The sequence below is a fragment of the Staurois parvus genome, unplaced genomic scaffold (genome assembly GCF_062004578.1).
Source record: "Staurois parvus isolate SC_StPar_1 unplaced genomic scaffold, SC_StPar_1.0 ptg000743l, whole genome shotgun sequence".
NCBI lineage: Eukaryota > Metazoa > Chordata > Amphibia > Anura > Ranidae > Staurois > Staurois parvus.
In genome coordinates, this window is record NW_028318539.1 from 141,813 (window position 1) to 168,907 (window position 27,095).

General features: G+C 40.0%; 1 protein-coding gene across 2 annotated transcripts in view; it reads right to left on the reverse strand.

The window, feature by feature from the left end:
• The window catches only part of LOC149445200 (tolloid-like protein 1), a 204,234-nt gene that overhangs the window by 18,910 nt on the left and 158,229 nt on the right, over nucleotides 1-27,095 (reverse strand). For both annotated transcript variants that reach the window (XM_089654090.1, XM_089654091.1), the window contains exons 13-16: nucleotides 24,283-24,478; nucleotides 23,584-23,709; nucleotides 21,682-21,842; nucleotides 6,940-7,120 (exon numbers count right to left, since the gene is read on the reverse strand). In XM_089654090.1, coding sequence (XP_089510216.1) covers nucleotides 6,940-7,120; nucleotides 21,682-21,842; nucleotides 23,584-23,709; nucleotides 24,283-24,478 — 664 coding nt within the window. The remainder of the gene's footprint in view (nucleotides 1-6,939; nucleotides 7,121-21,681; nucleotides 21,843-23,583; nucleotides 23,710-24,282; nucleotides 24,479-27,095) is intronic.

Consider the following 27,095-nt stretch of genomic DNA (forward strand, 5'->3'; position numbering starts at 1 on the left):
GCACTGTAAACTGTTCTGAAATGTCCTTACTTTTACCATGAAATAGAAAGGAAAAGTCACTCAATGTAAAGCTATGAAATGCAGAATGTAACTTTTTTAAATACATGTATCCTTACACATGAATACATTTTGATTGATTCTACATTTGTGTTAACTTCACAGCAAAAGCAATCTACAGCAGCACTGTGTAAAAGATGTACCATGTTTAACATATTTTCTTTGGAACATATTTAAAGCCAACTTTTTTCTCCATTTTGAATACAGCAGTGAATGGTTAATTGTTTTTTTTTTCTATTGTAGTCATCTGTTTAATTGAGGACAGTGGTCACCAAGACAAAAAGAGAAACTGAATCTACCCAACAGGAATCCTTAACAACTGCTTGAAAAACTAAAAACAAAAAAAATAAATTTTGACTTTAGATACACTTTGACCCACAAGTGTCAAACTGGCGGCTTTCCAGCTGTTGCAGAATTACAAATCCCATGAGGCATTGCAAGGTAGACAGTTACAAGCATGACTCCCACAGGTAGAGGCATGATGGGACTTGTAGTTCCGCAACAGCTGAAGGGCCATCAATTTGACACCCCTGCTTTACCCTTTCGTTGCCAGTCCCTGTGCTTCACTTTTAACCACCTCCCATCCGGCCGTTGTATATAAATGGCTGGACGGTGGCAGTGCAGGTTTGGGTGGCCATTTATAAATGGCCTCCCCGCACCCTGCTTGTGCGCGCTCCCTGGGAGCGCGCAGCACTGCTATCTGTTGCCCGCAGAGTAGTAAGCAAGATGTCACTTGTGACATCATTGCTTACTACGTGTGAAATCTGTGAATAATCACAGAGGTCAAATGGTACAAGGCTATTCACAACAGCCTTGTACCATGTGACAAGCTGTGACCAATCACAGCTCACTCAGAAGTTCTCAATGGCTGCAAGAATGCAGCTAGAGAGAAGGAGAAATGCTTGCTTTTACAGCCTTTATGGGTGTAAAAGCAATCAGTGTAAAAAAGAAAAATCTTCATCACCCCCTACAAGTAGTACAGTGTCACCAGGGTGACAAATATGTAAAAAAAAAAAAAAAACATAAATAATAATATAAAAAAATGTAAAAAATGTAAAAAAAAATGTTTAAAAATTATAATTTTTGGTCATAAACTAATTTGTTTTTTTTTTCTACTAAAAAGATAATGGAATCAATTTTGGCCAAGATTTATGATGAAATACTATTTATTTGCAAAAAACACTTTTTTTCATTTGCAAAAAACACTTCTTTTAAAATTTTTGGACTTTTTCATTTACATAGCAAAAAAAATTAAAATCCCAGTGGTGAATAAATACCACCAAAATAAAGCGTTATCTGTCTCAAAAAAATGCTAAAAAATTTATATGGGTACAGTGTTGCTTGACCGTGCAATTGTCATTCAAAGTGTGATAGCACTGAAAGTTGAAAATTGGCCTGGACAGGAAGGGGGTAAAAGTGTCCAGACTGGAAGTGGTTAAACTCATGTGGCCAGACTTTGGAATTTTTCCATTGCTTTTTTTATTTTTCTCTTACAGTTTGTAAAAGACCCAATAAATTTGTAAACATTTGTAAAATACCCCTAAACCATATATTTTTTGAAAGCACTTTACAAGTAGAATAAAAAGAAGGTAATACTGATTTTTAAGGCCCTGCGATATTTGCAAAAATGTTTATTAAAACAATATTTTTGCTAAAAATACACTTAAATCATTATTAGCCGATACAAACACAGCAAAATTCCTGCTGTATTCCTACTACATATACAAGATTACCTTGTATTTAATTAATAAATATCAAATATTTGTCAATTTTAAATTGTGCCTTTTTGCAAAATGGTGAAATTGAGCTTACGCAAAAATGTAAATAACCAAATCTTTCTAAAAATCTGGAGGTTTTCTTTGTTCACTTACAGCTTTAAGAGTTTGTAAAAGACCCTCCAAACCACATATTTTCTGAAAGCACATCATCAGTATAATAAAAAGAATGTGCTACTGATTTTTTAGGCTTCACAATAATTGCACAAATGTTTATCAAACTGTTATTTTTGCTAGAAAAACACTAAAATCCTTATTTGCACACAAAACCACAACATACCTTACAAAATACCTGCTAAATTCCTACTAAGGCCTCGTTCAATGTGATGTACTAATGCGTACATGAATGGAGGGCCGTCTTTACCTGCACAGAAATGCAGAGGTGTTTTGTGTATCCCTGTGCAGGTAGTCATAATCACACCAACTGGGATGCAGTGGCTGCAAGCATAGATCTGACATCTGTGCAGATGTAGCTCCATGGCCCCAAATGCAGACAGTATGAGTTCAGGAACATACACCCACGTGGATGTCAAGTTAGAGCAGTGGCTGTCTTGATGCAGCCACTCCGTCAAAACTGATATGGATGAGATTGCATGCACAAGAATGCATGGGACACCTGTGCATTCCCTTGCAGCTACTGTGTCCCAATTGACATCAATGTGACTGCCTGCATGGAGATACACAGAACACCTATGCATCCCTGTGCCGCTTAACATGGCCTGGCTGTAGCATGCCCCACGTGAACAAGGCCTTAAGCCTTGTTTAGACTTGTGGTTGGGGATGGCAAAAATGCACGGTAGATTTGCCACCTGCTAAATGCCCCTCCTTAAGCTGTAATAGGTAGTGGACAGGGTGCTGATGCCATGATGCTTTGTGCCCATGGCAAAGTGAAGCCAACGTGTAGCGATGCTGTCCACTGAAAATGACACATTCATGTCAACTGGGAAGTGCAACAAACACCCCGCAACCTCATGCAATGCATGCGGTTGTGGCACATTTGTTGGTCAAATGGGGTTAAAACAAGCGTTGAGGAGGCACCACCTGTCAGTAGCCACTGGAGCGTGATCTGAAGGAGATTTAGACACATGTGTAAATCTACCCATACTATGTTGTTTTTGTTTTGTTTTTTACAACTTAATTGTTTTCTGTAGAGGTACATTTTTATTTTTTTACATTTTTTCTTTGAGGGTGGGGATTTGTCACATTTTAGGTAAATAGCTCTAATCATTGGCTCATCAGTTTGTTCAGCAGCGTCTGAAGTGACCATGAGCTTTTAGCAGAGGAGGAGTGACCATAAGCTTTTTAGCACAGGAGGACCTGGCCAGCTAGAGGCTGTGCTGTAGGTCCATAGGACATACAGGCCTGGAAGCAAAAGGATTAAAGGGCATATTTATAGTTATTATTATTATTATTATACAGTATTTATATAGTGCCAATGGTTTGCTCAGCGCTGTACATTATAATGGGAGACAGTACACGAGACAGTACAGTAACAATACAATACAATACACGAGGGGTTTGAAGGCCCTGCTCCTTGGAGCTTACAACCTAGGAGGGAGGGGATAATGGTACAGGAGGAAATAGCTGTGGGGGATGGAGTGATGGAAAGAGCGGAGGAGATCAGCAGTGAGGGCGGGATAGGTTTCTCTGAAGAGATGGGTTTTCAGGGTGCGCCTAAAGGTGAGGAGGGAAGGTGACAGTCTGATGGATTGGAGTAGTGAGTTCCAGAGGATGGGGGAAGCCCTGGAGAAGTCCTGGAGATGGGCATGGGAGGAGGAGACCAGGGAACTGGAGAGTAGGAGGTCTTGTGAGGAGTGGAGAGTGTGTTTTGGGTGGTAGATGGATATCAGGTCGGTGATATAGTTTGGGGCAGTGTTAAGTGTTTGTACGACAATGTTAATATTTTGAATTTTATGCGTTGGGCAATCGGAAGCCAGTGGAGGGATTGGCAGAGGGGGGGGGTGGCGAATACGGAGCGGTTGGTAAGGTGGATGAGTCTGGCCGCTGAGTTCAGGATAGACTGAAGCGGGGATAGCCTGTGTTGGGGTAGGCCGGCGAGGAGGGAGTTGCAGTAGTCAAGTCGTGATATGATAAGGGAGTGAATGAGTTGCTTTGTAGTTTCAGGAGTTAGGAACGTGCGTATTTTGGAGATGTTGCGGAGGTGGAGTCTGCATGAATTTGTCGATTGGATCTGGGGCTGGAAAGACAGATTGGAGTCTAGAATGACACCTAGTTACAAACAATCAATCATTCCAAATATTCCATGTGCATACAGTTGTGGCCAAAATTATTCAACCCCCAATGCTGTAAAGGGGTTTAGGGACTATAGTGTACATTTGGAATTGTATTCAGAATCAAATCCTACAAGGACGTTGTAACTACCCAAATGCAACTAAAATGACATCAATTGTTTATGTAATACAGTAGTAAATGGTTCTTATGTGGTTTCTTCATTGCCACAATTATTCAACCCCTTAAAGACTACCACTCTGAAGAACAGAGGTTCATACAGGTGCTTTCCATCAGGTATTGAAAACACCTGTGGATGTCACCGAGCAGCAATCAAGCATAATAAGCACCAATTAGGCAGCTTTAAAATGACTGTGATACTCAGCTCCTTCTAGACATTTACTGGTGTGGTTACAAACATGGTGAAGGCAAGAGAATGGTCCAGGAAGACAAGAGAAGAGGTGATTTCTCTTCACAGGAAGGGCAATGGCTATAAGAAGATTGCAAAGATGTTAAACATACCAAGAGACACCTTAGGAAGCATCATTCGCAAATTCAAGGCAAAGGGCACTGTTGAAACGCTACCTGGTCGTGGCAGAAAGAAGATGCTGACTTCGACTGCTGTGCGCTACCTGAAGCGTAGAGTGGAGAGAAGTCCCCGTGTGACTGCTGAGGAACTGAGAAAAGATTTGTCAGATGTGGGTACAGAAGTTTCAGCCCAGACAATAAGACGCACACTGCGTAATGAAGGCCTCCGTGCCAGAACTCCCAGGCGTACCCCCTTGCTGTCTCCAAAGAATAAGAAGAGTCGACTGCAGTATGCCAAAAGCCATGTGGACAAACCACAAAAGTTGTGGGATAGTGTTCTGTGGACTGATGAAACAAAATTAGAACTGTTTGGGCCCATGGATCAACGCTATGTTTGGAGGAGGAAGAACAAGGCCTATGATGAAAAGAACACCTTGCCTACTGTGAAGCATGGTGGAGGGTCAATCATGCTTTGGGGCTGTTTTGCTTCTGCAGGTACAGGGAAGCTTCAGCGTGTGCAAGGTACCATGAATTCTCTTCAGTACCAGGAGATATTGGATGGAAACGTGATGCAGTCCGTCACACACCTGAGGCTTGGGAGACGTTGGACCTTTCAACAGGACAATGATCCCAAGCATACCTCCAAGTCCACTAGAGCATGGTTGCAGAGGAAAGGCTGGAACATTTTGGAGTGGCCATCGCAGTCACCAGACTTAAATCCGATTGAGAACCTCTGGTGGGACTTAAAGAAAGCAGTTGCAGTGCGCAAGCCTAAGAATGTGACTGAACTGGAGGCCTTTGCCCATGAAGAATGGGCGAAGATACCCGTAGATCGCTGCAAGACACTTGTGTCAAGCTATGCTTCACGTTTAAAAGCTGTTATAACTGTAAAAGGATGCTGTACTAAGTACTAAGATTGAATGTCACTTGGGGGTTGAATAAAACTGATAATGCTGTGAGCACAGAAAAGACATTTGTGGTTATTTCATTATAACTGTTATGTTATATTTGTCTGACCTACAAGTGCCTCTTTAATGTAAATGTAAGCAAGATGACTGAATGATCAAAAGCAATGTCAAACTGGCCAAAACACTCAATTTCAGTGGGGGTTGAATAATTTTGGCCACAACTGTATGTGTTGAATTGACAGTGACTGAATCACCAGCAGTGCATTTTTGATTTAAGCCATTATTTTACAAATATGCTTTTAAGAGTGCTTTAGGCTAGTAAATAAGAAGTTACTTTATATGAGACAGCTACAAATAGAAACATATTTGCATTTCATTTGTATATTTCTATCCAGACCAGAGGTTAGGTTTTTGTAGGAAAAAAGGTGAGCTAAAGTGTATATCTGGCAAAACGTACTCAGCAAATCCCTGCAATACATGTACATTTTCCCATGATCTGTCTCTTTAAAAATGCTTAAAATACAGAAAAATACATGCTGATATTGCCAGAAATCCACTGTGCTTCTAACCTCCTTTTCTGGACTGAAAATGCTTCCTCTGCTGCAAAAAATATTTTGTAAATGCTTTAAAGTGGAACCTCACTCTCTTGATCAACAAAGACTATTTGTATTCAGTATGCTGCTAGCATTAGTAAATAGATGGGAAAGTATATCATATTTACTTGTTTTAAACTTTGTTTTTACATTTCTCCAATTGCTTCCTGGTTTCCAGTCCTAAGCAAAGGATGTAATACATCCCAGGAGTCTTCAGGAGGGGAGGAGGGGTTTTCTCAGCTAAGCACATCCTCCTGCCTGCATGCCTGTACTAAAGGCAGATGGATTCCAGGAAGTAAATTCTACATGAATCATTTGCTCTTACTTAACATGCCCACAGTCATAAATGTTAGGGGATGTTTTTCAAAGTGATTCCCCAACATAATAAAATTTTAAGACATGGATAGATGGGTGAGTTTGGCTTGAATATTATAAAAAAATAATTAAATAGTGTTTTTGGTTTGTGGTACTTTTTGAGTGCCACAAAAGAAAATCTTAATCTGAGTTATATAGAGAATGATGACAGTGGCTCAAATCTGATTACCAGTCTTTTCATATGTGCACTTTTGCAATCTGTTTTAAGTATTCAGAAGATACACCCTGCTCTTATCTTTAATATTTTAACCTGCCTTCAATAAAAACCTCAGTCCTTATTGCTTGTTGTTCACAATACAAACCCTTTTCCTTCTTTAATTCTGGCATGTAAAAGCGTTTGTATTAAATGCAGAGGAAAGTAGGTGTAGTGCACGACCACCACTGAGATGCTTTGTTTTGTATGGCTGTATAAAAATTACAGATGAAATACGACTGAAATAGAGAAGCAAAAAGTAAAGGAAGGTATTACCATACCTGAAAAGAAGTGTGCACGGAAGCCCTTTTTTGAAACTGTATTGTCAGAACGGAATTCAATTCTCATGTTGTTGTATTGCGAAGTAATGACTTCAGGCACTTCTGTTCCACAGAATTTCCCATGTAACTTGGAATCTGAAGATAGCCCACTCCTTATCTCCACAAAATCATACTTGCATACCTGAAGACAAAATATTCAAAAGGGTTAAGAAATATGCTAAACGGGCCAAGATATCTTTTGCTAAGAAAGCATTTGTTTTTCCTAAAATGATTTACGGAGTTAAAATATTCCTATTTAAAATTAAAAACTGTTGTTTTTAAGAAAAACAGCAAACATGGTGGATACTACAGATGCCTAGTGCATGCTACAGATTCCTACATTAAATTACAAATTATGTTTTAAAACACATTTGATTTAACTTGGATATGAGGCTTAATGGATACCATAAAATGAGATTGGTTAAAGCTTGAGGGAACCTTAAGGGTTAACTAATAATCCACTGATATTATATAAACTAAATTAGACTTTTATGAAATATAAAAAGTATATTTACTTTTTGGAGAAGATTGGAGAAGAGTCCTAACAAAGCAATGTGTGCAACCCCTTGTATAACAGTATGAATCAGCGAATGATTAGCAAGAGGGCATTAGAAAAGAATGCACAGGGCAAACAGCAGACCTTTGATGGTACTAGGGGCCAACTGAACCACAACTGAAGGAAAAAAAACACATGGCCCACTGAAAAGGCACATGGTGAAACTCACATACAGGTCAGTGTACTATTCTGTAAAGCCATTGAGAGCTATCAGAATGACTGGAATGTTATCAATCTCTTTACTTGGCAGTAGACAAGGCAAAGGCTTCAGTGGAAGTATAGAACAGGGCATACTGATACGGTGCCACAAGGGCATCTGCTGTATTCGCTGTTAAACCCCACTTCCTGGAGAAAAAAATCTGTCAAATTTTAGAAGTGAAGATTCTGACTGGGGACAACAACCCTGAACAGACAAAGGGTCCAAAACTTTACCTCAACACAGAAGACTGGCATCTTTCAATACAAACTGTTCATTGTAAGGGGAAAAAGAACCTGGTCTGTAACCACACAAGGACAGAAACCACCTTGACAGAGATGTCTTGGTTCAAGGACATAACCAAATTACTTGTCCAGTGGCAGACTGGATTTGTACCACACCTTGTTAATGTTCCATTGAAAGGTTCAATGTTATGTAAAAACTATCGGGCCACGCCAAAGCCACAGAACAGAGCCACAAACTGATAGTGGCTGTCGCCCCCAACAAAGCAGTGAAAATGCCAATGATCTGGAATGATGAGAATGTGAACATATGCATCCCTTATATTGATGTAAAATGGATTCCATCTGAAACTTTTGAAGGCAAACAGAGGCATTGAGAGAGGACCTTTAAGTCCAAGATGGGCTAAATATTCACTTCTGGTTAACTGTAAACAGCTGTGAGTAAAAAGAGCCAGAAATACTGTCTTCTGTGGAGGGTTAAGTGATCAGCACATAAAACACCTTGCAGATCTAGATACAAGGAAGTGTTACCCAAGACATAAGCTGTCTAGCGATTTCGATCAGTGAGCCAAAGCCTTAGAGATGAGTGTCGAGGCAAGCCCCTGGTGAGTGAGTTATACCACTCCTGAACGGTGTGAAACACAGGCACTTGAACACTTGCTATAACATTCCTCACCTTGTGGAAGATGTTTGTTTACACATTGCATGGGTTAATGGATTTCTGATTATTTTATTATATACTATCTCTTTTTCACTGTATTGTTTGATGGATGAACTAATGATGCATTTCGTTTATGCACCTTTTTGATTTCAACATTTTTTATTATGAGTTTTTATTTATTTTCATGCATTGATCTGTTCATTAATTGCATTCCTTTCAGTTGTAGTTATTATGGTATGCCATTTTTATATATATATATATATATATATATATATATGTTGTATACAACACATATAATCTTCACTGGGTGCATTTGTTAAAGTGGCTGTGAAGGCAGAAGGTTTTTTTTTACCTTAATGAATTATATGCAGCAATTGCATGCAGCTTACCCGCAGACCCCCTTAAATACACAGCCTGATTTCGATCCAGCAATCTACCAAGGTTGTCTCAGTTCTCTCACGCCTCATTGGCTCAGATTGACTCCCACTGCTGTCACTCATGGGGGGGTGAGCACTGTACTGTGTGTCCTATGGACACACAGAGCTGGGCTCAGGAGCAGGCACACATGAGTTGCTCTGGTGACATCCAGCAGGGGTAGGGGGAGCCCAAACTGCTGGCTAGGGACCCAGAAGAGGAGGATTGGGGCTGCTCTGTGCAATGGTTTTGGCAAGAATGTTTGTTTCTTTTTAAAAAATAAAAAGTGAGTGTCCTTGCAGGAGAGCAACTGGGAGGCAGGGGGTTGTCATCCTATAACAAAAAGTCCCTTAAAAAGAACATGGCAGGATCATAAGGTATTATTAAAAACTTCATATTTAAAACATTGAACATAAAATTACTTTAGGGTGTTAAAGTGACTGTTTAAAAAGGAATTATGGTTTCTGCAAATGAAGACTCTTCATACTTACTCCTCTGGTAAATAAAATGTTGTTTTGTTATAAAGTAATAGTGGGAATAGAATAGAATATTCAGCATTCAACACACTCCTGGGTGCATGTGGGGTACCTGGTCCCAATTGAAGTGGATGACGTACTACATTCAACCCTACTTCCTAACCTTAATGAACAAACTTTTACCATTACAGTACTTTTAACATCTGGCTGACCATCAAAAATTTCTGAACATCTACACTAACTCTTTGTTGATATGTATCCTTCTGCAGCTTTGCATTCAGAGAGTTAACTTCCAAATTTTAAAGTTCATTTTACAAACTGTGTTCCATATGTCAATGTGTGAATTATTGTTCCATTACATAATCTGATGAATTTGATAGAAAGTGTTTTATGCAGGAATTTTCTAAGCTTCTTATGATGAAATGTAAATTGCTTCAGAGAATACACCAGTTGTTTGCAGCAATTTTGTCATTCCCTCCAGTCACAACTATGCTTAAGAAAGTTTATTTGAGGCTCAATGTGTGTTATTAATTCAAAGTCCATAAATCACAGTCAGTTACTGAAAAACAGACGGAAGAACAAAATATGCAAAAAAAAAATCCTGGCTAAAGTTGCTACCTCCTGTAGCTTTCATTAATGTTTCTTCATTTATTACTGCTGTGTGAACACAGCTTCTGTTGTACAAAAAAATTGGTGCAATACTTGAAGCCAAATGTAACTTCATTGATCAGGGAAAGTAACATGATTCTAATATTAAGAATTGTGAGAACCACATTATGTGTGATTCTATGTGTTACCCAGCTGTGTGAAAAAATGTGTGAGACCTCAGGCTATAAATGTGGATGTCTGTACTGATCTATTCCAGGTTCATTAAAGGACCCAAATAAACCTAAAATAGAAGATGGGCCTTATAAAGTTGCTTGAAGTGACAGTTTTAGGAGCTCAACAGAACTAATGATATTCAACAATGATCTGTTTTTTGGAGACTTGTATTTGGCTCCACATTGCAGACTTTCGGAAATGCACTGTACTAAGAATGTGAAAGGGATAATCTGGATGGTTGCTATGTTCAATGCAGACTGTTTGATATAATAGGATTTTTGTACTTACCAAAAAATGTGGTTCTTGGAACTCATTAAAGGATAAGTTCACCTTTGGGAGCATGTTATACGTTACACCCATATTTCAGGGTGCAGTGTTAATTTTGACATCAAATTTCAATTTAGTTTTAGTCCTAGTCTTTTGACTAAAATGCCATTTTACTTTTATTTGTATTTTAGTAATCTGAATTATTTTAGTTTTAGTCATATTTTAGTCTGCTAAAATCTCCAGTACATTTTAGTTGACTAAAATCTCCTAAATTTTAGTTGACTAAAATCTCCAGTACCTTTTATTTGACTAAAATCATTTTAGTAGACTAAAATCCAGTTAAATTGTAATGCGTTATTTAGCCATTTCTCTAGAATTTTCAAACTCCAGAAGTAAAAATCTAATAACTTATTATTTATGGTATTAAGATTTGAACATGCACTACAGACACAGGTTTAGCTGCTGTGATATATAACCAGTGTTCATTTTTATGTCAAATTTCAATTTGGTTTTAGTCATAGTCTTTTGACTAAAATGCCATTTCAGTTTTAGTCATATTTTAGTCATCTGAATTGTTTTAGTTTTAGTCGTATTTTAGTCAACTAAAATAGTGTAATTTCTTCAATGAAAATGTTTTATTCGACCAAATTAACACTGTTAGGGAGTAACGTGTAACATGCTCCAGCAGTACCACACCACCCGCACCCCTCCATCCTCCCCCTGTGGAAGTAGGCCGGGGTTCTTCTCCCGAACTCTGCTGTCACAATTTTAAAAAAGTGTGGCTGTGAGGTGCTCTGCTCACACAACCGTGTCATGTAAACACAGCGAATGAATGGACTACAAATTTCATTTGCCACTAAAACAGATCATTTGTAGTTCTCAATGAACTGTGAGGGAGCTAGTGAGCACTCTCGTAGCTGACTGATCTTCCTGCTCTTCAGTAACTGTCTGCTCATACGGGAGGCATGGACAGACAGCTATACTGAGAGTCTGCAGGAGCCTGACACTGCACTTGTGATCTATATTAAATGCACAAGAAGTTCAAAAGTTCTGTCAACACTTCTGAAGTGTTGACAGAACCAAGTTCAATGTTCACAGAGCCACAGTAGGATGCAGAGGAGGAGCTACATGAGAGATACTTTGTACAAACGTTTTAGCAAAAAAATGGGAGGTTTTTAGAATAAGATTGAATGGGTCATGGTTTGCCCTTTGACGGTGCTCAAGGAAAAAAGCTGATCCAGGCCTGATTGCAAAAAGGTCTGGATTCGTACCAAAGAGTATTTCCTCGTGTGAAAATGTATTTCCTTGCACATGTTAACGTATGCTACCCATGCTCAATAGCTGACCATGTGGGAGGTAGACTTCCTAGCTTTTAATAGCAGCCATGCTCAGTTCCATACTTGTGTCTCACCTTGGAGGATAAAGCCTGGGAGAAGTAAGAAACCCTTCTTACTCTCGGAGAGGGGTGGAATAGGAATTTTCCAAGCTTGAGGCCTAGGCTTCTTGAGATGGTGTAAATGAGTACTCTTAACCCCTTTGATATTTTTTATAAGAGTGTCCAAAGCAGCTCCAAAGAGGCATTCCCCCTGAAAGGGCATGTGCAGCAGACACTTTGTATATGCCTGCTTCACAGACCCACATTTCAAACAATAGTACTTTGCATATTCGCTAATAGGAGAGATATTAACTAACCAGTCTACACAACAGTTTATGAGTTGTTGGCATTTAGTCTAGTCAAAGCTTTAGTCCAGACTAACATCACAACCATGACAGAATGCAATGCAGGGTCTGCTAGCGAAAACACGGATTTGGCAAGGGATTTGATACATTGTCAATGAGATGCTTAAACATTTGTGTATCCTAAACAGGAATAAAGATATAGAAAAAACCTCTAGACTAAATGGGGCTTCATGTCAGACATTCCTTGCTTAGAGGTGCCATTATGGATCTCTTATGACTATGCCTTGACATTGTCCGTGATGGAGCACATGGTGTGACTGGACAGAGATTAGTGGATATCTTTGTATATACGGCCTATGGCCTATTTATGCAGATGCCAATATATCTGTTTAGGACCATCGAGACCTCTGTTAAGTATAAGGTGATCTGGGTGGCCCCTGTGTTCTGTCTTGATGGGATCCTTAGATGCCCAGTGCCCGCAGGTGTGCTGGTCGGGAGGTGCTGGCATTTTGGAGTCTGTTTTTTATACGATTGAAAACTCATACACATTTTGATCTTCTCATACTACTATATCACCCTTACACAGAGTGTTTGCTATCCTTGAGGAAGGAGTTACATTACTCTGAAATGTGTCATTATTTTGCAGAATCATCTCTGTAACTAATCAGGACCATTGTTTAACAATTGCATGACATCCTTTTATGGTGATATGATATTATTTTAAACATGACTGTTTTGTAATATGGTGTTTTATGCCATAAATTATATGGAAATTTTGATAAAATAAAGATTTCACAATTTCAATTTTATGTATGATGCCTTTAAAGCTCCATTTAGTCTAGGGGCTTTTTCTATATCCTTATCCAGTTGTATAGGGATGGTGGCAATCTATCAGAAATTGTCTTTTCTTTCTCTCATCCTAAACAGGAATGGTCAATGCTTTGTTAAGATGGAGCACTGTCTGATCAACAGTGGGACTGCCCACCTAATTAAATGGAATATTCCTCTGAAAAATATTTGGGAGACGTGAATAGTTTATCGAGAGTTCATCATCCTCCATACATGATGCCTTGAAGTACCTTGTGTACCAAAAAGGTTTTATTAGTCTTGGGGCCTCTCAGGGATCCCAGTCTAGTGGCAGCACAGTAACAGCCAAAGGCTGCTTTTCTATTTTTGAAGTGGTACACTTTGCATCAATAAGGGTCAAGATGGTTACTTGAAAGCTGAGCGCTATGGCACATGCCTGTGACTCTTCAGGGACAAAATCATCCAGCAAGGATTTGCGAGTCTGCACCAAACAGTGCATTCACAGCAGAAGACTCAGATGCTGCTGCAGGTATATCAGACAAAGATTCTGGAGAGCTATTGAGGTAAGCTTACATGCTTTATGTTCAGAATCAGCAATCAGTGTCGCAATTTGGTCCATAATCTTCGTCATAACTATGGAGAATTCCTCCTTGGATAGAGCTGAGGTGGGGGCCATGCCCAAATGAACTAAGGAAGACTCCATAGGAACTTAAGCAAGGGACAGGCTGTCAATGTCAGGCCTATGAGAAGGGGTACTGCAGGCCGCCCTGGAGCTGTAATTGGATTATGAACTGGAGAGATCGGATAGAGAGGGATTGCTCCCCTTGCGTTTAGGATCTGACATGGTTAACAGAGACAAATCAGCTGAGGACAAACGTCAGCTACTCCTACACTGGTTCCTGAATGCAGTAGAGGTTCAAATGGCCAGAGGTGACAAGGTAGGAAGATTCTACCTCACACTAAAATGACAGGAACATACAGTAGCAAGGAGTGTGCTCAAAATTCTACCTAGTGATACAGCACTCAGTACTTCTGCATTTTACCCTTTCCTTGGAGACAAATGGAAATAAAGGGAAAAAATGTTAGCCAATGGTTCTAATAGATAGAGTAGCTCCCCATGCTCAACCCACATGGCTTACGCAAAAATGAATCTTCAGAGGCTGGGTTACACCACAGGCTGTGCCAAGGCTCTGGACATGCAAAGCACTCTTTGGCTAACATAGTACCCAAGGTCTGGAAAGCACTGCAAGCTGAGCTCAGTGCTCGAAGGTCACATTCCAGACAGGCCCTGCAATCCTTTAGTGCAATGGGGTCCAGATATGGCCTTTAAAGACGTTGCTGATAGTAATAGATCGGCTCAAGCAGAGAACTATTGATTGGATAAAGAAAGAAAAAAAATGACTAGCAAAAATGGTTAAACTTTTCTCAGAAGAGATAGAAGTCCATCATCCCAGGACATTAGCAAAAAACTGGGGTATGCTGGGAGTGGGAGGGGATACAATGACAGGTCACTTTTTTTTGCTTGCCTTTGCAAAATTCTTCTGTAGGTAGCAGAATAACCGAATTTTCTCTGAATCCTGTGTCCCTCAATGAATGAGAAAGAAAATTTGATTTTTGTACCTTCTGTAAAATCTTTTTCTTGGCAGTCCATTGAGGGACACTGTAAAATAGTAATTTGTGAACAGGTGGCTTATATGCAGCTGCCTTCAGGAGGTGGACACTGGGAAAAAAAAAATGTTGAGGTCCAATCCCCATATAACCCAACCCTATCATGCCTCAGTTTTGCAAGCATCTCATACATATAGCCAATAGAAACAGGGGATAGGGCCAGTGTCCTTTAACAGACACCAAGAAAAAGATTTTATGGTAATTAAAAAATATTTTTTACCATCCTCTGAGGGACAAAGGAATATAGTAATTCATGGACATGTGGGACATCAGAAAGCAATCTGACTGTGGAGCAGGCAAAAAGAGAAAAGGCACAAAAAAATAAATATGGTGTTCCAGAGCATGACAGGTGGTACCACTAGGGGGAGACTGCATAGATGAAAAAGTGATAGACCTCAACAAAAATATGGAGAACAACCAAACACCATAAAAAAAATATTTGAAAGAAACTCAGACCAACACCTAAAGTGGTCAGGAAATATGAATATTTACTAGGGTAAAGCCAAGGCCTAGGATACCTAACCCTTAATCTCAGGGAAAGCAAGCTTGGGCAAAACAGTATGTCCTGACCAAAGACCAACCAGTGAACAACCAAAGTTGAAGCAGAAAAGAGAAAGGGTCATTTCACAATGTAACAGCCCTCTCAGCAGCAAAGGGAAAGAGGAAAGGAACGAAGATAGATCTTCCTACTCACACCCATGGTTGTTACAGAGGTGTGATAGTAACAATTGACAGATTATATGTACAAATAATCAGTGTGATGAAGATAAGAAATGTGATATTTCTTCCAGTAAATAAGTCCCATAAGGACTTCCTGAATTACAGTTTTCCACCTTGGGAAACTCTGCAGCCAGGTACCATACATCTTTCTGGGAAAATGGCTATTTCCTTGTAAGGAAGGAAAAGGCATTGCATTTATGATCAGAACCCTTATTATGAAAGGAAGGAAACATTGAGTGCAAAGATACAAAAACAAGGCTTTGAGTCCAGCATGAGCACAGACAGATGACATGTTTTTTAGCAATGTCTAATATGGCTTTTCTATTCTATTATGAATGGTTTGCACCTTGTGGTGAACACTCTGTATTGGCTCTCATGAAGTCTTCTCTTGATTGTAGACTTTGGCAATGATACGCCCACCTCCTGGGGAGTGTCTGGATGTTGTGAATGGGTTTTTCTTTAGCATACAGAGGATCCTGCGATCATCCATCACTGTTGTCTTCCATGGACGGCCATGCCTTTTTATGTTGCTGAACTCACCAGTGAGTTCTTCTTTCCTCAGAATGTACCAAACTGTTGATTTGGCCACTCCTAAAGTTGCTGCTATTTTTCTGATGGATTTGTTTAATTTTTGATGCCTTACAATGGCCTGTTTCACTTGCATGGACAGCTCCTTTTAACGCATGATGTAGATTCACAGCAATAGATTCCAAATGGAAATACCACACTTAGAATTAACTCCAGACCTTTTACCTGCTTAATTGACGAAGAAATAATGAAGGAGTAGCCCACACCTGGCCATGAAACAGCTTTTGATTCAACTATCCAATTACTTTTGGTCCCTTGAAAAATGGGGGATGGCTACTCTTAAGAGCTGTAATTCTTAAACCCTTCCTCCAATTTGGATGTACATACCCTCAAATTAAACTTGAGAGCGTGTACTTTCAGCCCATATCCATTAGATAACTACAGCTTGAATATGTTTTGGTAAATACCTGAATAAAAGTTAAAATGTGCCTGTGTCCAAATATATATTGACCTAACTATATATATATATATATATATATATATATATATATATATATAGTGCCTTGAAAAAGTATTCATACCCCTCTCATGTTTCCACATTTTGAAAACATAAATATATTTTATTTGGAGCTTATGTAATAGATCAATACAAAGCGGCACATGATTGTGAAGTGGAAGGAAAATAAAAAAAGGTTTTCAAAATTTTTTACAAATAAGTATCTGAAAAGTGTGGCATGCATTTGTATTCAGCCCCCTTTACTTTGATACCCCTAACTAAAATCTAGTGGACCCAATTGCCTTCAGGAGTCACCTAATTAGTAAATAGAGTCCACCTGTGTGTAAATAATCTCAGTATAAATACAGCTGTTCTGTGAAGCACTCAGCGGTTTGTTGAGAACATTAGTGAGCAAACAGCATCATGAAGGCCAAGAAACACAACAGACAGGTCAGGGATAAAGTTGTGAAGAAGTTAAAAGGAAGGTTAGGTTATAAAGTAATATTCCAAGCTTTGATCGTCTCATGGAGCACTGTGCAATTCAGCCTCTGAAAATGGAAAAAGCATGGCACAACTGGAAATCTACCAAGACAAGACTGTCCACCTAAATTGACAGGCCGGGCAAGGAGAGCATTAATCAGAGAAGGAGCCAAGAGGCCCATGGTAATTGCAGAGATCCACAGCTCAGGTGGAAGAATCTGTCCACAGAAGAACTATTAGTCGTGCACTCCACAAATATGGCCTTTATGGAAGAGTGGCAAGAAGAAAGCCATTGTTGAAGGAAGCCATAAGAAGTCCAATTTGCAGTTTTCAGGAAGCCATGTGGGGCACACAGCAAACATGTAGAAGGTGCTCTGGTCAGATGAGACCAAAATTGAACTTTTTGACCTAAAAGCAAAACGCTATGTGTGGTAGAAAACTAACACTGCACATCACCCTGAACACACCATCCCCACCGTGAATCATGGTGGTGGTAGCATCATGTTGTGGGGATGCTTTTCTTCAGCAGGGACAGGGAAGCTGTTTAGAGTTGATGGGAAGATGGATGGAGCCAAATAAAGGGCAATCTTAGAAGAAAACCTGTTAGAGTCTGCAAAAGACTTGAGAACGGAGTGGAGGTTCACCTTCCTGCAGGATAACGACCCTAAACATATAACCAGAGCTACAATGGAATGGTTTAGATCAAAGCATATTCATGTGTTAAAATTGGCCAGTCAAGGTCCAGACCTAAATTCAATTGAGAATCTGTGGCAAGACATAATCATTGCTGTTCACAGACACTCTCAATCAAATCTGACAGAGCTTGAGCTGTTTTGCAAAGAAGATGTGCAAAACTGGTAGAGACATACCCAAAAAGACTTCCAGCTGTAGTTGCAGCGAAAGCTGGTTCTACAAAGTTTTGGCTCATGCTTGCTCGCCCCCCCCCCCCCCCCCTTTCCTGACCAGCCGGGCTGCATGCTCGGATAAGGGTCTTGTATGGATTTTGGGAGGGATCCCACGCCATTTTTTTTTAAATTTTGGTGTGGGGGTTCCCTCAAAATCCAAACCAAATCCGGAGGGCTTGGTATGGATGGAGGGGGGTACACCACGTCATTTTTAAAGTTATTTTTTAATTGCCGCCAATTTTTTTTTTTTTTTCACATCAGCTGTCAGTGGGGAGCCTCAACCCTCCCATGTTGAGGACATGTGGCCTGATATGGTTCAGGAGGAGGGTGGGGTGCTCACTCGTTCCTTTCCTGACCTGCCAGGCTACATACAATCCGATGACATCCGTTTTCCATTTTTCATCTTTTTTGCGGAAGAAAAATAGGGTTTTCTTCCGCTCAAAAAAAAGATGTTAACGGATGTGGACATTAACGGATGTAAAAAGATTACATTCGCAAGTCCATAGAAATACATGGGGGTCCGTTTTTCATCCGTAAACGGACAGATGAAAAATGGACATATGGAAAGCCCGTGTGAAAGAGGTCTAAAGGTGAAGAAATGGAGGGTTCACAGAAGTCAGGGATCATTAAAAAAAAAGATTGCCTATCCAAAGGTAATAGCTTCATCACATCATCAGGAGGAAGTCATGATTGCATGGGATGTTCCCAGTCCCCATAGAAGAAGTTTTAAATACTGAGTGTAAAGGGAAAGTCTTTGTGGCAGTTAAGATCTAAAAGGCCCTATACCAGGTACAACAGATTCATCCACTTGATGCATAGTAGAGTGTACTGCATCAATAAGATTGAAAACAACAGCTTGCATATCTGAGTTATATAGCATCTGCTCAATAATATTAGATGGTTTCATTAGATGGTAGGTTGTAACAACACTGGTAGTGAATCAGAGATTGTGATAGGAGCCTCAGGCTCTCTGAGATATAAAGGCCCACCACAATCAGAAGTAAATTCTTTGATGGAAGGCACCAAAAGCATGAGTAGAGTAAAGTAGATTTCTGGGTTAATTGTGCACAGACTGACACAAGTTAAGAGATGGATATAAGTGGCCTAAAAGACACAGTACAGCTCTCTCATACTCAGGCAGTAAGGGTTATAAATATTGCTGATGAAAATGACCTAATAGAAATAGGAGTCCCAGGATAGAGATTACAGTTGGTACCTTCTAAGGATATCAGTTAATTGCTTCTCTTATTAGGGGTCACCAATTGCAGTGGAACTGTCCTTTCAATGTCTTTCAAAAGACATGTTGCAGTACTCATCAGTAAACAACTAGGACCAAAGCAAGGCCTCTCATACTTACAAACCAAGGCAGCTGGTACTGATAAGGGTCATAAGTGGGCAGAGGTGATCAAGTCGCTGTAGAGAGGCCGTGGAAAAATATCAGAGAACAGATGATAAATGACTTGCTATAAAGCAGCAGCAGTAGTAGCAGCAGTGCAAAGGCAAAGGAAAAGTGGAAAAGAAATGTGTGTACACAAACTCCACATAGTGGGTAATATAAGTACTGAGTTCACTCAGGTATGACTTTATCTCAGTAAAAAGGGCAGGAATTTTAAATTGGTGTTCAACGGTCAAAACTGTGAGATAGCTGCTGTTAGACTACATTCACACCTGGAAATATAGGCCAGTGCAAATCGCATTTTGTGTACATCCAGCAACGATCTCCGTAAGTAATTGCTGGCTGTACGGACAGCTGTGAATAGCTGCAGCTGGTGGCGACCTGTCATAATAGTGAACAGGGACAGCTGCCATACCTAGCCGCTGACAACTGCAGCAGAAATCAGAAGATTCCTGCTGCTGCAATTTGTACCGGCCTAAATTGCTGGTGTGAATGTAGCCTTACTGCAGCTCGACCGGCCATACACATAAAATAGGTTGTGAGAGACTGGGGCACACTACAAGGCTGTGCCATGACTCCAAAATTGGAATGAGCTCTGTGAGCTACTAATAGAGTACACAAAGGACTAAAAAGTACCAAAAAGAGTTCATTACCCAAAGGTCACACATCAGGACATGTTAACAACAATCAGAGATTCACTCAGTGAGACAGCAAAGACTGGGTCATAACAGAAGCTGTGCCAATGCCCTGGACGTGAACATAGCTCTGTGGCTAACACAGTGCACAAGACTCTAGAAATAACTGCAATGCAGAGCGCAGTGTTAGAAGATGACCTACCAGGTTGTTGTTGGTACTGCCAGAGCCTTATTCACAAAGAGAACCATTAGAAATTCTGTCACACCAGAGGCTGTGCAATGGCCCTGGACCTGGAAAGTGCTCTGTGACTAACACAGTACACCAACGTTCGGAAATACAGAGCCCAGGGTCTGATGGTGACATTACAGGCTAGCCCCACATTACTGGGTACAGCAGTGTCTGGGTACAGCCTCCAAAGCTATTGCTGAGGATGTGCTGATCCAAAAAGCTGCTGTATAGAGACCAGCTCAAGCAGCATATTGGATGTCTTGACTGATGAAACAAAAGAAATCTATGGAATACAGAGCATGCTGATGGAAGATTAAAATTTTGTAAAAAATCCAAAATTTTCCTCAGTGAAGCTGATGAAAAAGCACCCAAAACCCTAGGATACTAGAAAAAAACGGAAACATTAGAGTTAAGCAGGCCATACATGACCACAGCCACTGGTTTCAGGAAAGATATTCATCAGTCAGTGTTGATGGGGGAAATCCCTCCTGCTTGTGTTCTCCTGGCAGGGACGACTCCCACCCCACCCATTCCCCCACAGTAATTATCGCTAGCAGCTATAATAGCCACTAGCAATAATTGCATGAAAAATCTGACATGCTGGCTGTAACCAAGTCCTACAACAATTTACTTGGATACAATGAGCCTGCCCATAGATTGGTTTGAATCCCGGGATCTGAACCATCTATGGCTGGCTTTAGAGTTGGGGTTATACACAGGCTGGCCTTCAACTTTTTTCTGTTTGCCAGTGTCCACCTTGTGAAGGAACCTGGATATAACCCACATGCCCAAGAATTACTAAATTCATGTATCCTTCAGTGAACTATAAAGAAAGTTCTTTACTTTATAAAATACAAGTAAACCTTTTAGGTGGGGGTGCCAGGGGAGACTGATGTATAAACAAGACCTGCTCCTTCACCCCATTTATAACACCAGCTCTACTTCAGCCATTTGCTACAACAACGATATTGTCTTTTCAGCTTACTCCTTTAATCATTAATACCTATATATTAGATTCTCCAGCTTACTATATGTAATTAAATCAATAGCTAAATCTATGGCGGTGACCAAAGGTAGTGTACTGTGTGACCCAGAGGCACTGAATAGCAGCTTAATAGAAGCTATTTGGTTTCTATGCAGAAGTGAGCTTGATTTTGCAATCTCCAGTTTTAGTAAATAAACCCCCATATCTCTGGGGTCCATAGAAGCTAGGCTTATTACATTGTATGTTAATGAAAGGAGACTCAGTCTGTCCTTAGGATAGGCTCATGCTGACACTGCTCAAAAAGCCAGGAGGGCTTCTCCTGAGAAACATCTAAAAGATAAGAAATATATATTTTTTGTATGATGGGTAAAAAGAAGCACATAACATATAGTGGGGTTTTCTCAACTTTGACTGAAAAGTGGAAATCCAATCTAAAGAGTTTTGAAATGTCTTAATCTTTTCATTCGAGGTTAGGGTTGTGCTTTGGGTTTAGTCACCCTTGTGTAGCTTTAAGGCCAATGGACAGAAGCAAATACTTACTTCATTACCCTCTAATTCAAAGTATTCAAACTTCACTGATATCCTGTACTGAGAAGGAGCAACAACTTGCCAGACACAGTTCTTGTTTGGTGGATATTCTTTGGGCCAGGCTGGGGTGGTTATTGTTCCATTAAGCTTGGTTAACAGCCCTCCACATGCAGCTGAAATGACAAAATACACATCATCTCAAAACATAGCCCTGAATTTACTCACAACAACCTATTAAACTAAAGTTACTTTTGTTTAGGCAAGAATGACTACTTGAGGCCAATAATGAAATGTCTGTGCAGAATTTTTTTAGTACAGAGCATATTTGCTTGACCACAGAGCTTCCTGGCCACTGCTGAAATTTACCTGAATGGGCATTAATTGGTTATAGCAACGGACCTTGGGATGTTTGGTAATAAACAAAGTTGATTGAGAGCTGTCCTTCCAATATATAAACTCATAAATGCATTAAAGTCAAGCCTTACTACATTGAGCATGTCTGTTATTACATAGTACGAAGCTGTAATGATACTATTTTTTTACTACAGCATCAGTTTACTCACATTCAGGCTCCATGCACACTGGCTTAAAAAAATGCCAGTGCTCTTGGCAGAAAAAAACAGCTAATTTTAAGCACTTTTGTACTAGCGTTTAGAAGTGTTTAGCAGCTTTTAGGAGCATTTATAATGTTTTTTTTCTGCCAGAGAATGCTCTCAAAAACACAAACCATAAGGTTTTTTTTTCTTCAAGTAAACGCTGAGCTTAAAAAATGCCTCTAGACTACCTAATGTGCATGGACAGATAAGATAACATTAGTTGCTTCTACAAGCAAAACGCTAAACTCCTCTAAGATCAGTGTTTTTTAAGCCAGTTTGCATGGAGGCTCATGAAAAAAACGTCAGCCTGCCATTTCTGAGTTCCTTCTACTAGCATACCTATTTCCTGGATACCCCCAGGTTCAATATGTCTGAGTCACTAACTTGTAACAAGTATAAAAATCAGCAATGTCATTAAAGTGTCAGAATTCACTTCTGCATACTTGTTTCAGGTACATTCTAGAAAATGAGGCCAAAACAGGCAGCAGGGAAGTAGCATAATACCTCCTCACTGCCTATCAAATGCCCTCTGATAAACAATCCACCAAGAAATCACTCTTTAGTGGGCTAACACAATTGTAAAGGGGCCCTTAGAGAGAAGTCAGTATTTGCATACAGGTTTTTTGTGTTCAGGGACTCCTGAAGTGCACAGGAGCTTGTTCAGCAGTGCCAGGAAATATACAGACACTTCATAGTGCTTACTATTCTGATTATAAGACTTTATTTGAAAAGGCAAAAAGAAAGGCAATTGATGATCTATCAATGTTACTTGCTGTATTTCCGCAGCATTTTACAGAATTTGGGCAAGAAACTGTGCCTGGTATAGTAAATGATAAGCTTTCATGCCAGGCATTTTAGCTAATTACAAGTGTGTACAAAAGCTTCATTTATCCAGTCGTCCCCAACCAAACAAAAAACCAATTGCTGCAGACAAAACAGTCAAAGTCTGGATGTGTATTGGTGTCCCCTCTGACACCTTCTGCAAATGGTAGATGAGCCATGACTGTGTCATTTGATGTGTATGATCCATGTTACATAAATTTTGTGAGCAAATGCATCTCTCTCATTGCACAAACTGGGACCTCACAAGACTCTCTTCCTTCCATGTCACAATATTAATCAAACCATGGTTTATGGCAGAACGTTGGACAAAGGGAGGAGTGTTAGACTTGACAGTGAATGTATCTCTTCCTACTCCTTCCAAAACAAGATATTGTGGCTTGAATTCCACTGTACACCATTTTCAAATTCGAAGAAATAAGCACAAAGAACACTGGTTTCACAGTGCTAGCTTTACACATCACTGATGAAATGTTACCTTCACAACTCTTCTTGTCAGGACCAAGCTCATAGCCAGGATCACAGGAACATTTGTAACTTCCAAGAGTGTTAATACAGCGCTGTTCACAGCCCCCATTGTCTGGTTTGGCACATTCATCTTCCTCTGTATATAAGAAAATATATGTGTAAAGTACACTGATTTCCATTAGTCTTAAAAAATAATAACCAAAATATAAAGAAATAATAACAACAATGAATGATATCAATACCACTCAGGGTCATATGAAGGATTTTTTTTCTATGGGAGACTAAATTACACATTGTCCTGAACATTAGGCTATATTCAAAAACAGATTAACAGAATCCCTAAATCCTGACATATTTTTTCAGTGATGAAAAAGGGAGTATTAAGTGGCATGTTTTAAGGATACAGACATATCTAAACTGCACACTGTTTGTCAAGATAAAACACAGTTGCTTTGTTAAAAGAAATTATAGATTCCTTAAGCGAGGAAGAAAATGCACAAAGATTGCATCCCAATGTATTTTGGCTCAATGAACACTTCTAATTGTATGTGTATTATCTAAGTTGAACAGCACTGCAGAGGTTTAGCTTGCTTTTGTTACACTGCAATGGACAATTTATTGTTCTTTAACCTTATGTCATAATGGAAAGCCAAAAAATGTCTTAAATCAAATCTACATAGCCAATCATGCTTTAGGAAGTATAAAGCACCTTTTAAGAAATTAGCAGCAAAGCCAGCCTTGTTTACAGTTGCATCTGAGACAAACTTCATCCACAGGGTGTTAGAGGTAGATCTGATATCGTCTGGCTTATCATAGCCACAGAAATGTCCAATCAGGGGGCTGTTCTCACTATTCCCATCTCGTACTTCCAGATAATCATAAGCACAGGTGTCATGACGCTCTATCTGTAAAGGAAATCATTAACTGGGTGATTACTGAAAAATATGCATGACACAAGTTCATGACAACACAGTACAAGTTCATGACAATGTGATGATCTCTAATAATTATTTTAATACCAGAGATTTTGACAGACAATAGGAAATGAGAGGTAAAAGCCTTCATTAGGAAGTTCAGACTATTATATGAATGTTGTCTCACACAAAGGATGCCACTATGGTGTTACTCCAGAAGATACCTTGCTTTTACCTTGGAAACATTAAATTGATTATTATCTTATAGATTATTTTATTAAAAAATATATTTACAAATTGTTGTATAAATCTGAATTCCAGGTATGTTTTTTTTTTCTGCATAGGGACATTGATCCAGCATGGACCAGTGTAGATATGTATGTGTCATACCAGTAGGATCCCTGTGGAAGCTGGACATTGATGTAGTGAGCATCACTACTACAGTGATTACATCTGTTTTTTGGGTCTCAAAATGAGCAGCTGCCCTGCTGCTTAGTGTACACAGGAAATCTCTTGCTTGGAACAGGAGCCATTCAGAAAACACTTTGCATTTTCTCAATGATTGGGTGAAGTGGAGAGGTGAGCCGGTGACATCACAATATCCACCTCATCTAATCAGAGAATGCTTTGCATACATTGAGAACTTTAAAATTGTCCTCTGATTGGCACCCATGAAAAGCGAGTTACCTCTTGTGTTTACTAAGCAGCAGAACAGAAACTCAGCAGGGGATATGGAATCCATCAGCAATCACTGCAGTAGCAGTGTCCACTATAGCGATTTTCAGCTTTCACAGAGATCAGCCAGGTATGGAACATGTATACATACATGCAAAATAGTCCACACCCAGAATTCAGATTTCATACAGCCAGATGTGGATAATCACTTTGGTATTTTCAGAACAGCTGGTGTGGGCACCAAACTAATACCAAGTTGGATTTTGCAAATGTGCAAGTATTATTACTGGTCAGTCACAGCACAATTTCTTAACACATACAAGTGTGCCCCAGAGTGCTTTAGAATCAATCAATAATCCAAAACAGTTCAGTGAGTGGACTAAGAAATAGCCTAGGGAGATGTGGCTACCAAGAACCTGGACGTACCATGGATCAGAGTGTAGCTAAAAGAAGAGGGACACGGAAGAAGGAGAATGGAGGAGTTTAGTGAGTAAGGGGACAAAAGGGAGGAGAGGAGAGGAGAGAGAGAGAGAGAGAGAGAATGAAGGGGGGGAGGGGGGGAGAGAACAGCAGGAAAGGACCATTGTGGGCAGGGAACAATACCCGAGGTACAATGCCTAACCCATACGTCATATGTCAGATACGTCACTTCCGGGTACACGCATTGGCGCCATACACGCTGACCAGCAGGGAAGCGGCCATATTTGTGTGCCACGAGCTGTGCAAGGCTGCACAGGCACCAAGGGGAGAACGGAGCCTGCCAGTCACAGTCCCAATGTTAGCGGCTGTTGCCGGGACTATGCCTGGTAATCCAGACGGAGGTAACTTCCAGAAAGTATCACCTATGGCTCGGGTGGTGAGTGAACTGTCACACAGCTAGATGAAAAGGCGTTTATTCGCCACTCTACACATACATTGGCCAGAATATATTGATTGACTGTCCATTTGTCATCAATTTATTGCAGGATGGGGACAATATGATTCACTATCTAGGCGCAAGGCACCAATTATATATTACAAGAGACGGAGGATCTTGCAGGCAAGAAACCTCGTGAAGCAGGGTGCTGCCATCTTTATCTCACTAAGGATATCAACAGTGATTCCTTCGTGAATGACTGCATCTATACATATGGGCATGTCCACTGTGAATCTGTACATGTTCCCCACTCACTCGTGCCCTACATAGGGGCTGTATTGCTATTATCCTATCATCCTGTCATTATAGGAGCATCCGTACCCCCATTTATATTTTCAATTTTTTCACCCACATTGCCTTGATTGGGTCATGGGTAATCTCATTAATATATGGTGCCTGTTATCAGCCATTATTGCATAGCGCTGTACAGTATTATGCCTGATGGTACAATTTTTTGACACACCCCCTGCCGGTGGTGTAACCAATGTGTTGGTGCTGCAAATGCACTAGACAGGTTTCTGTCATTGCATATGCAGCACATTTTTATTAAGACCGGTCATGATGTTGCTTTTATGTGATTTTAGGTCTTTGTATATTATTTCATACTGAGGTGATGGTGAACCAGGGTATTTACCCTATTGTCTATAATCATTGTGTGATAAAGCATAATTTTTGGGAATTATTCTGAGTATCGCATTCTGTCCATGATGTAACCACTTTTCCGTGAATCTCTTTCACAACCCCTCTTTTTTGTATGCATGTTTTTTGGTTACTGGGCAGAAACCATATATTGGGTGATACAGTATATTTATGAACCTCTACCCTCTCTTATTCACAATGCCATACCCCAGTCATATAGGGAGAGGTATCAATGTCTAGTCACAATGTCTAGACAGTAATGCCCTGTGCCTCTATCCAGCCAGCCTTGATTCTGTCAAATTTAGCAGGACAGTTCTGGCTAATGTTCATAAGCTTATATAAGGGAAGAGCCCTATTGACCACTGCCTTCCAGCCAGA